This window comes from Gymnogyps californianus, chromosome 1 (genome assembly GCF_018139145.2).
Source record: "Gymnogyps californianus isolate 813 chromosome 1, ASM1813914v2, whole genome shotgun sequence".
Classification (NCBI taxonomy): Eukaryota; Metazoa; Chordata; class Aves; order Accipitriformes; family Cathartidae; genus Gymnogyps; species Gymnogyps californianus.
Genome location: NC_059471.1, coordinates 188,817,749 through 188,833,083, shown reverse-complemented (window position 1 = coordinate 188,833,083; position 15,335 = coordinate 188,817,749). Strand labels below are relative to the sequence as shown.

Here is a 15,335-nt window from a genome sequence, read left to right as displayed (position 1 = left end):
GCTGGAAATAGGCATGTCTTAGTTTCCATTTACTGTGATTGTGACCTTAGCTGTTCCACAAAGAAGGAGCCTTAACAGTGTGTTTAGTAAGGATAGTAATACTTCTTCATTGCTACAGTTTATCTTTGCGGTGCCTTTAAAAACTACTGTACTAAGCCCAGTAACCTTTATGCCAGCATTGCTATGTAAAATGTGTTAATTAGTTTACTCTCTACTTCTTGTTATCATTATTTAGTAGAGATCAATAATCCTTTATTACAAGGATTTTCCTTATCTTTTCTCTTGTCACCTGTCCTTTTCCTCTAACAGGATTCAATTCCCAAGCACGTTTATCCTCTTGATGTTAAAAGGATTGCCTAGTGGTCTTTTTAAATGATCACTTTATATTCTGTAGCTAAAGGAAAGGCTGTGTGATTTTCCTTTAAAAACCTAAAGCCTGCTTTAGCCATCCCTGTGAGACACTCCCATGTCATTATGACAGGAATTTTTACCATGCTCCTGACTAAAATGTTTGCATCACATTTATAACTCTTTTTCACTGGTAGACATTCCTTGAAAAAGGCAACTATTTGAGAAAAACAATCAAAAACAGTGTGAAGTTTTCATTTTAAATGTCACTTTAATTTTTTTCAGACTCATATAAATTAGAACTAACCTCATAGTGCATCCTGAGAAGTCCCATTTCTGGGATCCTGATGTATGTGGGTTTCACACCTACAGAACCGGTTGAGATCTCTCTCAGGTATTCTGACTGAGCTTCCTGATACTCAGAAAGCCTTCAAGACTGAATTGTTTAACTGAATTTTGTACTTAATGAAGAATCAGTACGAGGACGAGGCCCTGTGGTGTTAGAAGCTCTGTGGTCTGTTGCTGCTTTCTCAGTGAACTGGAGCTTTTCCAGATGGAGAGTAGCAAAATATGTTGTTTCTACTTTTAGAATCAAACCTCCATAAATTGGTATTCAAACTGGAAAAAACAATGGCTGAAAAGGAAAGTTCATTATAGTGTGCAGTGATGTGGATGAACATAGTTCAGCCTAATTGATATCTTGGCTCAGGAAAACAAAGCTTTGACTGTATTTCAAATAATCCACTACTTATATTCTTTATAAATAAATTTTTGAAAATTAATTTCAGAGGAAAATATTTTCAAGTCAGAGCTCAAATACTAATGTCTTACAGATCAAAGGGACATCTCACAGCAGGCTATATCAAATTTCTATGGACATATTCTGACTTTGTACCAGAGTTTGAAACAAATATTTTTGTGATACTGGACTTATTTCTCTTGTCCTTCACACATTCATTAAACATATGAAACAGATCTTGACTTCTTAAGTACAATATACGCTTACTAACTGATAGTGCTAATGTAGCTCATGGACATGGATGGTAAAATAATTGAAGTTAATTTCCTCAAGAAACAGAATCAGAATGTTAGAATTAGTGATACAAGTTGTTTATGTTTTTCAGGCAACATTTTGCTAACTGTATAAATACATGCATACTCTTGAACATTAAATTAGTACAGTAATAACACAGGCTGCATGTTTTCATCCCATACAAGACAAAATCAAATTAAAACCTCAAGCAGGATGTTTTCTGTTACATACCAGCCTTCAGAGAAAAAGCTCTATCTCATTTATTCATGCATTACTGAGTCATAATAAAATTCAGTGCTGGCACACTGGTCAAGATAAATGCTAGCAAAATGCTCTGGTGACAGCAGTATCACTTATTACTGCACGCACTTGTTTCGTAACCATTCCTGTTTTCATATTGTGAGTCTTGTGCACTCCCACCGTGCGACTGCCAGGGCTGATCTGGGGCACATGCTACGAACTTTGGCAGTGGTCCTGAATTGCAGGATGCTGTGCCGTGCTTCCCTGCGCTACCCACCAGCCCTGTCCCTCTTCTTGCATCTCAGCACAGCTCTGACCCACACAGGAGTCCTGCAGTCCCTGATCATCCTCCAGCTGCTTTGCACATTGGCTGGGTTTAGAGAGCAGTTTTGGTGCACGTGAACTGGATTCGTCTGGAGTTCAGACACGTACAGAACGCGTCCCAACCCCTAGCAGAGACGTCTGGGTCTAAGCCAAGGGGCACTGCTTCAGACAGCTTTGAAACACCTGCACATTGAGGCCGTTTGGTGTGGGAAGACTGACTACATGTAATCCAAAGCAAAAATGCCAAACCATGTAATGCAGTTGCAGGGACTGCGGCACCAGTTATCTACTGTGCCTTATTATTTGTTCATGTGGACAGAGCCACACCATACTATACCAGTGTGTGAGGTTGAAACAGATGGCATATCCAGTTATAAAGCTTCTATACCAGAGAGATAAAGAGAAGGCTTTTAACCTGCTACTACTGCACAGGGCAAGAAGCAGAAGTAGCTACTCCTCGGGGATGGAGCCACCGATGACAAACGGGAGGATGACATCTCAATGAGCAAGAATCAAACAGAAGCAGCTGGGCCATTTCACACTGGTCACTGTCTGTCAGTCATAAAAATCAGAGAAAAATACACAAAAATGGAAAAAAGACCATTCAGAAGAGATGGCCAAGTGAAAACATGAGGCAAGAAAATCAAAAGGAAAGTTCAAGAAACCCAGTTGAAATATATTACTAAGAACAGACAGGTATCTGTCTGAGAGTTTTGGACCACTGAAGCCACTGACAAAACATGTACTACAATTTCTCATTTACAGGTCTACCATAGCAAAATATTAGGACAGACTGGCAAACAAGCAGTGAACATGGAATTACCTGCTGGGAAACCAGGCCCTGATATCAATGATCAGACATCAGACTTGCAACTGTACCATTCCCTATAGTGCCAAAACATTAAAAGTTGACAGTTGCTGCTGTACACTGATGATTTAAAATCCTTTATAATCAGAGAATAAACTCAAGCAAAACACAATGCCCTTTTCACTTACTTCATAATTACAATTTGACTGCCATAACATGTAGCATGTTTTGAAAAATCAATAAAGACTCCAGTTGAGCACTCCTGGCTCCATACCATAATCAAAATATCAAATATGGGCACTATTTCTGTACAAAGTAGTTTGAGCACCCCACATTTGTACAGCAAAAAAGCGTTATTGCCTGTACTACAGGGCATAAATCTACTGCCCTACCAAGTGGGGCAGAGAAGCTCCCTAACATGAAACTGTATTGCATAAATAGCCAAACGCATTACATTTGTACTCTTATGTAGTATGTGGCATATTCTTACTGAGCAAAACTGCTTGCACACCCCCAAATTACCTAATCCTACTGTTTAGTAGTTTGTCATCTTTCAAAAATTTGTGCATTGTATTGCAAGCTCAGCAGCACAGTTTCAGTCTGGTTATGTGGTTTTAATGGTACTGACCAATACATTATTTAATTCAACAATTATCAGGTCATTGGACACTAGTTTTTTCTGCTCAAGTGACTGTAATTAATTACTGATGACTCGAGACAACAAGTCTGTAAAGAACCCACACTTTCACAAATGCATTCCCCTGACTTCAGTGAGACATTGGTCAGGATGATGTGCTCAACTCTTCACAAGCACAGCCCTGCTTTAAAGTTGCACAAAACTTACGCCACTTTTTCCCTCCCAGTTCTTCAATGCCATGGTCTTTCCAACATTGCGCTGGGCTTTTACTGATCCAATATTTAAAGCTATTTGAAAAGGTCCATAGAAAGACATTCAAATGCTTTCAGGCTTTTCTCCTAGCTTCAGTCTGCTGGGAGTTTGTGGATGAGAATGTGAAGCATAAGCCTCAGAGAGAGTCTGGGACCAACTGTAGTTTTAGGATGCAGACGTTCACACAAAGATGCAGAGTTCTAGCAGGAGTTGCAAGACAGGACATGGTGGAAGGAAGCACACAGGGCTGGGAAAGGCTATGAAGGCTGTTTGAACAAACAGGAATTTCACCTGTACTGAAGTTAAAATACTTAATGCTTGTAATTTCATAATACTTAAGTTCTTTTCTTCCTTTCCTACTGTTCACTCTACCATAACCATATCCTAGTTTAAACCCTGCATCCCTTCATCAAGAAAGCTGGCTGAAGTCTCAAAGGGAGAACTCTATCGCCTGTTTGTATGACAGGCACACCTTGTGGCAGGCATCATGGTGACAAGGATTTACAACTCTGGTGCTCTTCCAGAAAACCAGTACTCCCCAGTAAAACCAAACCAAACCAAACCAAAACAGTGAACAAGGTGTTTCAATAGGCATAACAAACTATCCTGGCATCTGTGTTACACTTAGAACATTCAAAAAACTTGTAATACCCCCACAGTCCACACTTCCACGTTTAAATAAAGTATGTCCACATCTATTATTTGTTCAGGTAATGAGAAAGCCTTTTCAGGTAAGAATCAGGTATTTGCTAATACTCAAACAGTTTAAAGGTTTTTATCAGTCTGTGGACTGATGAACCACCACTCACGGTTGCTCCGCCACATGTAACAGAAGGCCTGAGCAGAGATTTCAAACAACTTAAAAGCTTTAACATGCAAACAAATTATCATGTTTAAGCTGTGTACATACTCACCAGGTAGTCTGAAGCAGCTGACTTCTCAAAGAGCTCCAGTTAGTATACAGAGCAGCTGATACCTGGTAGTTTGTTCATGTATCAAAGCCTTTACCTGCTACTGAGCAGGCAAGCATTGGCTTAGATTACTGGAATTAAATACAGCTGTATGTCCATGCGTAAGCAGTCAAAGAAATTATATCTAACAAAGATAAAGGACATCCATCTTTGCTTTTAAGCTATGAAAGTTTTCTGAATTCAGAGAAAACCAAATAGCAAGCCTTTATTGGGTATTTTTGGAGAATATAACATGTCCTACGCCTTGTGCTAACAGGAATTACATATGCAGGCCGAGGTGTGGGGACACCCCTTTGTCTTCAGATAAAATACAGTGCACATTTGTAACAATTATTTGTAAAATTACAGCAGGATCACAGGCAGTTCAGATCTGTATTACCAAGCAATACAATCCATTACTTATTTTATTAATCCATTACTATCCATTTAATGAAATACTTAGTTTCACTTGTAAGTTCTCCCATCATCAGTTTTTTAAGAAATGTGCTGTGAAGGCTAAAACCACTAAAATCTTATTGTAACAGTTACATGAAAGGATTTTGCCTTTTTACTTTACAAACACAGAAGCACATAAAAGGTGATTTTACCAATAATAACTTCGTAATTTCCAGTCCTCCACAAGATCCATTTGCTTATCAGGTAACCATTTAAAATGACTATGAGATTGCATTTTTAATTAAAAATCACAACAAATGCTCTTAAAACATTTTCAAATAATACTGTTTTAGGAGATTCATTCTTGTAATCGTATTAAAATAAATTGTGTTGCACTTACAGAATTAATTAGTGAACCTGTCCTCCGGGTGTAATTGCTAGTTGTTCAGTCCACAGTGATTAACCTGTGTCAAACCAAGATCCTTTACAGAGCTTGTAATGCCTACTGGTAGAAGGAATCCCTTCTCCCCCTCTCCAAAATCTATGGTATGGTAGGAGCCCCAGGTCTGAAAATCCTCGACTGAACACAAAGATTTAACCCAAGAAACGGATCACCGGTGGCACTCTAGGTGCTTGGAAGTGCCCTGTGGGGGAACAACTGAGGACGCAACCATGTGTGTGAACATTTGGAACTGGCCAGGGTTTTAAGGAAGGGTACCGAGCAGGATACCAACCTCTAAAACCATCAAACAGAAACAGGCAGATACGGGTGGGCTGGGTGAGCCCATCAGGCTAATGTCTGAGGAACTCTGATGAACGAACAGACAAGAAGTGGCAGCTGTATGCCTGGGGCAATGGCTGCTCTATCACCTTGCTGGGGTTTTCACCCAGCCAGCAGCTCCCTGTTCACAACCACACGTGCCGTGGATATCTGAAGAGGAAGGAGGTAACCCGCTCACTCAGGGCTGATCTGAATAGGAGGGGCAGTATAAGGATGTGTGGGATGGGAGGGCATCTGGTTCATTACTTTATTTGGTTAAGGACTATTCAGCATAAAAGAAATAACAAGAAATAACAAACAAACATTAATGAGCGGGTGATAAGAGAGACAATAAGTCATCTTTGGTCACTACAGGAACTAATGCCATTAAAGGAACTACTCAGACACAGCCCTGAACAGGTTCAACCTGAACTTTGTCACTGATAAGAAAGGGGAAAGGTGATTATCATACGTATTATGGCATATTTGAGCATGTTTGTGGAACTGCATGAAACTTGCTATGGGATATCAGAAGGGGCTTGTGGGATTATGTATATCTTACGTGAAATTTAGAGGAGGGGCCAAAGGCAGAGAAAGGGAAGAATGGGGGGAGCAAATACCAGAAAATGGAGGCGGGGGGTGGGAATGAAAAGGGCCAGTTGCATTTAAACAGGCTGCTGGTGGGTACGCTTCTCTGATCAAACCCTGCACCTGACCACCACAGTCTTTCCTTTCTTCTTACTAAATCCATTTCTTAACTACTTTTTTGTGTAATTTGCCCTCTGTCCTATGTGTGATACTGCTGCAAGGTCTAAGTGCCAGCAACTACAGAAGATGCTGCAGGTCTCAAGGTCTGCAGGTCCAGGAACCAGCAACTAGAGGGACCATGGTGTGTCTATGTATTCCTAGTGAATTTAACCCTAATGTGTGTGTATGTGTAATTTGCTGGCAAGGTTCAAACTGGAGTAGCCAGTAAGTAGAAGGAGACCTGTATCTGGAAAGACTCAAGGTCTGATTCAGTGGCTGGGCAAGGGGCCCAGGGTCCAGCCATGGGCAGAGTTGATGCCTGGCAAGGCAGTCCAGCCAACGGACTTGGAGACTCTGCTAATATTTGAGGGATCCATGACTGTGGGTACATGTGAGACAAGTGTGAGTGCATGTATCCATTTTGATAGCCAACACCAAGTCGGATTTGCTAGCAAACAGGAGGAAACCTGCATTCTCGGTAAGAGGGCCCAGGCACAGATATCAGATGGGTTTAGAGGCCACGGTAACGTTCAAGGAATCCATGAATGTGCCTGTGCTTCTGAATCGGACAGTGAGGCTGTCTACTCAGTGTCTACAGTGTTTTCACTAGTGCACTTCAATCCTGATCAGTCTTTGCCACCCCAAATGGGATTCAAAAGTACCACCCTCTTTAACCCTCCACATCTTGAGAACTGGCTTTAGGGCAGGGCACAGACACATATGTTGCTGCTGTTGCCATTTCTGTCCCTGCCTGGCTCTCCCAGGGAAAGGGAATCAGAAAGGGAGTAAGAGAAGAAGTTTCCCTTTCTGGAAGAGCCATAAGTGGCCAGGGCCACTGCCAGGGAATCCCTTTAATCGCTCCTTCAGCAAGGCTGCCCTGATGCATGCATGAACTTTGTCTAAGGTGCACTGCAGCACCATACCCTCTAACATAGCTTGGGGTAGTAAATGTGAAGGAAGCTGTCACTACAATGCTATCCTCAGGAGTTACCAATAACCTGGGGATGTAACTTAAGAGTGGAAAAAGGGAAACACTTGTCCACTCCCCTCCTCGCTTCCCAGCTTCTAAAACGGAAGTGAAGCAGCAACATGGAGGCCAAATCCCACCTGTTTTAGCACAAGAGACCCAAGAAGTGCCTCGCTTCCCCCACTCCAGAAAAATTTTGGGTGGCCTTCTAGCTACCAGGCTTAGTAGGCAGGAGAGCTACAGAGAAACTTCATCTTTCTGACTCCTAATTTGCTCCTGCCTAAGAGTAGAGATTATGATGCTGCTGAAAGCCAGGTACCTCATGTGGCAGTCATGCTTTGATGCTTTGCCTCACAACCTTTCGTGCTGTTGTGGCTCCATCAGGCCTAATGAAGTTTAATCCTAGGGGAAAAGGTGCAGGGACTATGATGAGAGATCACACACGTGGAGAGCCAGAAGTGGTACGGTGAAAGGGAATTAGAGGTGGAGAAGCATAAAAAACTTAAAAAAAAAAGCAGAAAAAAAAGAAGTATGGAGAGCAGGGGTGAAAACAGGATCCAGAAGCAGTTTGTGGATGACAGCTGGTGAGGTGCATGGCAGCAGGACAGCGGTGGGACCAAAGGAAGAGCTGTGGGCAGTGGAGGCTGGCGGTTCGGAAGGGAAAGGGGGAGGACAAAAGGAGTACCGAGCTGGGTATGGGAGACAGCAGGGGCAGGAGGGACCGAATTAATGTTGGAGAGTAACCAGCTGAGGAACTGTCATCAGAGCTTCAGAGGGGCCTTCTAGAGGCAGATGACAGCTGAGGAACAGAGGCAACGAGTGAGAAATGAAAGGCAGGCTCAAAGCAGATGAGAGGACAGCGTGAAAGGCTGGAGAGCCACGAAGGACAGAAGTGGTTAGTGCAGAAGGAAGAGACAAGCCAGATCAAGCCCTTTTTTTTGCTGATACACAAGCAGATGGGGAAAATCATGAAGAAGTTTATGAAGAAAATTAACTGGAAGCTAAAGTGACCACCAAAATCTCGGGCTGGCGGAGGCCGGAGCAGCAGAGGGGATAGCCCAAGGGCGTGGCGATGAGATGGCAAGCCCAACTTCTGGCAGCCAAAACAGAACACAAGGCAGAAAGAGTGCTAAGATACGCAGGCCGATGACTGGGCCCTGGCCTGAGGTTTAGCTAACATGAGAAACTACTGGGCACGACACGAGAAATAGCTCAACATAAATAACAGAGTGAGAAGCTGGAAAAAGTTGCCAAGAATGCGATGAGGAAGGGCTGGGTTTCAGGTAGTTAAGAGGGGGGTTATGTAAGAGGCGGCCAGGCTTCACAAAGGCTTGGGGGGGGACACAGTGCTGGGACCTTTTGGGGAGTGAAATCTTGCAAGGCACACAGGGCCGAGGTAACTGTATCAGTGGTACCATGTGAGGCTGAGATGGCTCAGGTAAGAGCATCAGAAATACCAGATTTGGTTATGCATCAGGTAGCGAACATCAAGCTGGAGCAGTCGGTGAGTAGGAGACCCTCACCTGGAAAGACTCGGTGTCTGAGCCAGGGGCTGGGTAAGGGGCCCAAGGTCCAGGAATGGATGTTAAACAGACTTAGAGCCCATGCTGATATTCAAGCGGCCTGCGAACATGGGGGTGCTTGTGAATCTAAAGAGGAATGCATCCATCACGCCGGACGGAGAAACCTCTCAGGTCTGAGAGTACATGGGACTGGCTTTCAGTAACCAGGAAAGAGGAACCCCTGGATTCCAGAGTCCACTGGGTTGAGCGGCTCTCATAGCATCCTTAACAGAGAGAACTTAAGAGTTGAGCTAAAGAAGTGATGCTTATAGTATCAGGAACAAAACAACTTTCACTAAAGTATTCTCCAGGTAGCAATGAAAAAAGGTAGACCTGTACAACACCAGTCAAACTTTAGTTTCCCACAGTAAACTGAATTCCCTTAAAAATGGAACACAAGAGAGAGACGTGGAAGGAATAAAAATAACGTGCTGTGCTCTGGCATGGTATACTCCAGCAGCATGGTATTAAAAAGCATTTGAGCACATAAAGACCCCGAGTAGGAAACCGTAACTGTCAAACTGCCGATGAAACTATGAAAGACACACTTCCGGAAGAAACCTCATTTTAAAATCCATTGACAGATGCTGTAAGAAATGTTGATATGTAGCATAATTAATGTAGACTGAACAAATTGTACTGTGGACAGCGATATGTTTATGCTGGAGGGAACTAACTAGAAAGCAACACAGTCCTGGATTAGAATATAAAAGCACAGGCTTTCCTGTAAATAGGAAACAGCAAGACAGGAAAAAAAAATGTTATTTAATTTTCCTATATACTATCTCCAAAGAAGTGATACGCCTTCTCAGGTGCACATGCAAGTACAAGGTGTTGCTAGTGCAAACAGCTTTGTAGAAATGAAACCTCTGAAAGAATAAGGATTTTGCTCAGAGACAGGGAAATGATAAATATTAGGGTGAGGTATTTCTTTGCCCACAGACAATGTGATTTATATTATAAGATCTGTTTACCCTAAGCGACTGGGTTCTAAATGAATAATTTTGAAAAGGCTATTTCAGCTATTGGGTAGTCTTGTCTTTGTTCAAGGGAAGAAGAAAGATGGGCTCTGAGCCTAATGCAAACATGCTGAAGTTCAGTCATGGTTAACATGACGGACAGCAGTTAAAAGGCTGTGGCAGAATTTCATGACTCCCAGCCAGCACGTTGGCAGCCCTCTCTTATGGAGGCAGGGATAGCTTGGATGTATGTGGAAGTCTATAGGCTGAGGTGGAAGTTAATTTAGCCTGGCACCTATTATTTTAATTTTCAATAGTGACTTTTACACATTTCGTCACCTCGAGACTCCAAAGGATCTGCCAGAGGATGCAAAGCAAGTTTGGGAGCAAAGACACCAAAAGTTCACTAATCCTTTCAATGAATGTTTGATCTCACGAATAGGAAAACAGCATAGGCCTCTGAATTCCAATGGAACAAACTTCGTACTGGTGCCAATGTCTTTACAAGAGTTACCTGGAAAAACCTCAGGGTAACCTCATCATCTCTAGTACTCCACCGACCTACACATGGTTTCACACAGAAGACTGCACAGACAAAAGTGCACGTCCTTTTCAACAGTTAAAATGGCACAGCTTGGCCTCTGGGTGCAATTACACTGGTGTGGAAGTGCTCTAGACCGGTCTGGCTTTTCATGTAGGAGACGCTCACGCCAACACACTGCAACACATAAATAAACTAAGAGTACTGCTTTAACTACTAGCACAAATAAAGTGATATTACTTTTATGAACAGAAGCAGGGTACATACTGGAGAAACAACACAAAGGTCACTTAAAAGATCACTCACTACCAAAGTTTGACAACTAGAAGGATAAACACGGAATAAGCGTGCTCTAACTCCAGGTTTGAAATTGCCTGCTTGCACATGACTTCCTTCTGTTGCATCTTTCACACTATCGGTGACTTAAAAATTCAACATAACTTGACAGTAGAGGCTAAAAGCCAACCTGAACTGAAAAAAAATTAAGCCACTTTCCTCTCTTAAATGTGAAAACATTAAACTATTTATTTGTTCAGCTTAAACTGAATCATCCCATAAAACTTCTAGTTACCAGTTCAGAGTAACGATTTGATTGGAGAACACTTTTTTAAAACCAGACATACTCATCTGAGAGACAACCTGTACCTGGTGAGGCCTGCAGAGCAGCATTGTATCACCGGAGTCTTCCCCCTTTTTTCTGTCTGTTCTTTCCCACAGGACCAGAAGATGTAACCCAAGCTCTTGCTCCTGCCTCACAACGCCCGTGTTTCTCTCACAAGGATCAGTTCAGCCTGAGGATTTTTTGCAGTTTACCTACGGTGAGCTCTAGCTAAGCTGCTTCTAGAAGGGCATAGACATAGAGGCCTCTCAACAAGGATGGAAACCTTGTTGTCCTTGCTGCTTACGATGCCTCACTTATCCCTGGCTGTCACCCCCAACAGTCCATTTGTGCTCCTCGCTGTACACCGCCTCCTTTTCTTTACTTCTGTGCATGTGTGTGCTGAGATACGGATTTGTGTGAGAAGTCAAAAAGCCACCCAGACTATCAGCTCCATGTCCCACCTCTCCGGCACACTGCCGGCACCGACTCCCTCTCCAGCACAACTCACTGTTGAAACCTCTCCCTGTCCCCACAGCTTCACGTGCCAAACGGGGGGCTTTGCTAAGAGAAGGAACGGCACCAGCAGGACCAGAAGAACGACTTAACGTCCCTTGTAACCACCGGGAAGCGGGGACGGGGCTGCCCGAGGCTCTCCCCGGAAGCCCGCTCCGACGGGCGACCGGCGGGGCCCCCACCGCGCCGGGCCCCGACGGCTCCCTGCTGTCCCACACGTGTCCGCCGCTCCCCACCCGCAGTGCTCCGCGGCGCCGGCCCCGTCCCACCGCCCGAGCCGGGGGCCGCGGAGCAGCCGGGAGGAGGGGAGCGGGGGGTCCCCCCCGCGCCTCCCCGCAGCGCACTCACCTCCCCTCGCCGGCTGCCCTTCGGCCCCGCGGGACGCTGCCATGCCGCCGCTGCCGCTCCTCCCGCCTCGGCGTGAGGCGGCCTCCGGGAGCCGAGCTCCGCCCCGCCCCGCCCCGGCGGGGAGCGCGGGGCCAGCCGGGGCTCGTAGTCTCTCCCCCGGCCGCGGGCGACGAGGGGCGCGGCCGCGGCGAGGCACTACGTTCCCCGGCGTGCAGCGGGACGGGGCATATAAGTGGCTGGCGGCGAGCGCGCTTCAGTCAGTCAGTCCGCCCGCCCGGCTGAACAATGCCTTCGCCGCCGGCGCCGGGCAGCCGCGGCTGAGGCGCGGCGGGAGCAGCCAGGCAGCGGACGCGCTCGCCGGCCACCGCCGCTCCCAGCGGAGGGGCTGCCGGCCGGCGGGGGGGGGCGGGCGCACGCACGCCGCGAGCATGTGGATACCCACGGAGCACGAGAAGTACGGCGTGGGTGAGTGAGTGAGAGAGGGAGAGCGAGCGAGCGGGGCAGCGCGGGGGGCGAGGAGCGGTGCTGCCGCCGGGGAGCGCATCCCGCGGCGGAGCGAGCTCGCCCCGCGGGGCTGCCGTGGGCTGCTGCCGTCTCCCGCGGGAGCGGAGGCAGCGCCCTGCCTCTGTGAGCGGCCGCGTCGCCCTCTCTTTGCGGCGGGGGTCGGAGGTCCCGCCGGGGCAGGGAGGCGAGCGGTCCCTTCTCCAGGGGAGCAACAAAGGGCGGCCGATGCCCGAGCCGCGGCTCCGGCGCCTCCCGCCGCTGCCCGGGGATGGGGCCGGTCCCCCACCTCCGAGGAGGGCGCTCGGCTTCTCCCCGCCGGCGGTGGCTGGAAAGGCTGGTGTTGCACGGGGAACAAAGCAGCCTTGAAAAACGTCGCTGGGAGCGGCGACCCGGCGGGGAGACGGTCTGCGGCGGTGGCGGCGGCGCCCCGGGAAGGAGCGGGAGCAGGAGCGGGGCCGCGGGCATTGTTCGCGCGTCGGGGGTTTTGTCGCTGCTTCAGTGGAAACCAGACAAAGTGTCGCTTGTGGGAGTCGCGCTTCCTTGCCTGTTTATTCAACTCTGCCCGGTGCTCTGAAGCCCGTTGGTTTGACTTACGAAGTGATCGGGGAGACTCGCTGCGATTTTTTTTTTTAATTTTTTTTTTTTGACACCACCTATTAAAACCGCCAATACTCGGTGAGCTCTGGTGGCTCGTCCCGGACAATAGCCCTCTCTGACACAGATGCAGCTGAACTGTTATACAGACCTACTGGCGTAGTAAGCAGCTTTCCGTGTGTTGACGTCGCATTTGAACGCGGAGTTGTGCATATTACAGAAAAAGCAGGAGGAGCGCGGAGCCATCCTTTGTTTTTTGTGTGTGTGTGTGTGTGTGTCTGTGTGTAGCAGCGCTCTGGCGAGCAATTAGCGCGGGAGCCAGCCCTGTGCGGTGCCGCTCCGTCCCATTTGGAGTCGAGCCCAGATGTTGCCGTCCTCCGAACGTTAAATTATAGGGATCATCGATGGGATTTATTTTCTTGACTTCTTTATTTGCCAGGTCACAGCTGGGTTGCAAGATATTGATTAGTCCTGCCACCCGCCTTTCTTTACGAGGATGGGCAGAGGCTTAAAAACCACTCTGGGACTCCGTGGAATGGCATGCTGAATATTAGCAGTCAAGTATTTCAAGCTGCAGCCCTCCTCTTGATCTATTTGGGTTTTTAGTTTTATTTTTGAGCGTAGTATGCTATTTCACAACTGAAGCAGTTTTTTTCCCCTGATTTATGAGCTAAAAATCACTATGGAGCATCTCTTCTAATACTGAAAACAAGCAGCCAAACACTGTTCCCCTGATTTGAATAACTACCCCCTGGTTGCTAAACAATTAAGTGATATCCCTTAAATAAGGTTTTCTATGTTTAGTAAACCTTTTCAGGTACTTACACATGGATCACTGTCCAGCTCTTTCTCACTTAACAGGGCTGGTGTCACTGAAATCTTATGCCTGCAAAAGAGATTCAGTTGCGATTTCTCAATAGTGGGCTTCCTTTGGATCAACCAGAAAATGTAGTTCACTACAAAGATCCTCTTTATTTGTGTAAATATAATATAGTCACAGAAGGATGCTTATTCTTATTTAAATTCATTCCATGGTTTTCTGTGATTTGGCTTCCAAAGGCTATTCAAGATAGTAACAAAAAGCCACTGTTCAATTTGGGTCCTCTATACCCCTAGGATGGGCGTGATACTGTAGTTCATATGACCATTGCAAAATGTTGAAACACTAACCTAAAACTTAATTTTTCTCTTGGACTGCGTTTTATGCTGTGTGCTTACTCACCTGCATGATGAGTGCTGTCTGTAAAATCTTCACACCCAATTATCATATAAGCTATTGTGCTCTATAGCAGTGGTAGGGGAGGCAGGAGAAAGAGTTGTATCTTGCCGTATAATTCTTTAAACTTCATGTAAAGTGAATTTCATAGATCAAACTTGCATTTTGCACCACAGACCTGCTTATGTATTTTCTTTTTTAGTGATGGGATTATTATGTTTCCAAACATTTTTTTTAATACTGATGTATTTATCTGCCTAGTAAAATGGGTGCATTATAAAACCCCTTTGAGAATCCCGATTAGTTGTACCAAGCATATGTATCCTTTGTATAAAGAGCTCAGGGCTTGCATCAACATCAGACCTCATCTGCATTTTCAATCTGAATTTTGCAGCACATGCTGTGTGCTGCACGTTTCTACTGTGACATGCCAAAATGGATGAATAACCAGGCAACAGCCACCTGGTTGCACTGAAGGGTTGCTGGTAACCAGGTGGCTGTTGCTCACTTGCACAGCCTGATTGATTCCCACTTTGAGGGGTAGTTAATGCAAGTAACAATCTTTTCTTCAAATTTTTTAAACTTCTGCCTGCTAGCCACTGATAATATCTACTTGCTTTTTACTGAGCAGGTTGCTTTATTCTGAGTTCATTTACTAGTAGGCATACACACTGCCAGTTCATTTCCTGGTAGATAGACATACTCCCATAATGAAGAACATTACACTTACATGTGACACCCTTTGTACTACAGTTATGTGTTTTTATTTCAAAGGCTATAGATTTTCAGTTATGTATTATCCCTCAGGATGCTAAAGGTGAAAAAAGCATTGGAATATTTCTGGTTCTGAGAAAGCTTGCTTTGTCTGGGTTTTGATATCTTTGTTTTCAGAACAAAAGGTTAAACTTCTGTATTTCACTTTGAAATTCCATATGTTTTGAATCACACCTTCAGCTGTTGTGTCAAACTAGTGATGGCATTGCACAAAGGATCCAGGCGTCAGTTATGTGGAGTATTTAACACAAAGTATGCTGA

General features: G+C 45.5%; 2 protein-coding genes across 3 annotated transcripts in view; one reads left to right on the top strand and one right to left on the bottom strand.

The window, feature by feature from the left end:
• ZNF277 (zinc finger protein 277) overlaps positions 1–12,038 on the bottom strand; it is a 57,751-nt gene extending 45,713 nt beyond the window's left edge. For both annotated transcript variants that reach the window (XM_050900000.1, XM_050899991.1), the window contains exon 1: positions 11,987–12,038. In XM_050900000.1, the coding sequence (XP_050755957.1) occupies positions 11,987–12,029 (43 nt within the window). In that variant the 5' untranslated portion in view covers positions 12,030–12,038. The remainder of the gene's footprint in view (positions 1–11,986) is intronic.
• Positions 12,039–12,388: 350 nt separating this feature from the next.
• DOCK4 (dedicator of cytokinesis 4) overlaps positions 12,389–15,335 on the top strand; it is a 252,421-nt gene continuing 249,474 nt past the window's right edge. Inside the window, exon 1 of the mRNA XM_050897081.1 lies at positions 12,389–12,451. Within this exon, the coding sequence (XP_050753038.1) occupies positions 12,415–12,451 (37 nt within the window). The 5' untranslated portion in view covers positions 12,389–12,414. The remainder of the gene's footprint in view (positions 12,452–15,335) is intronic.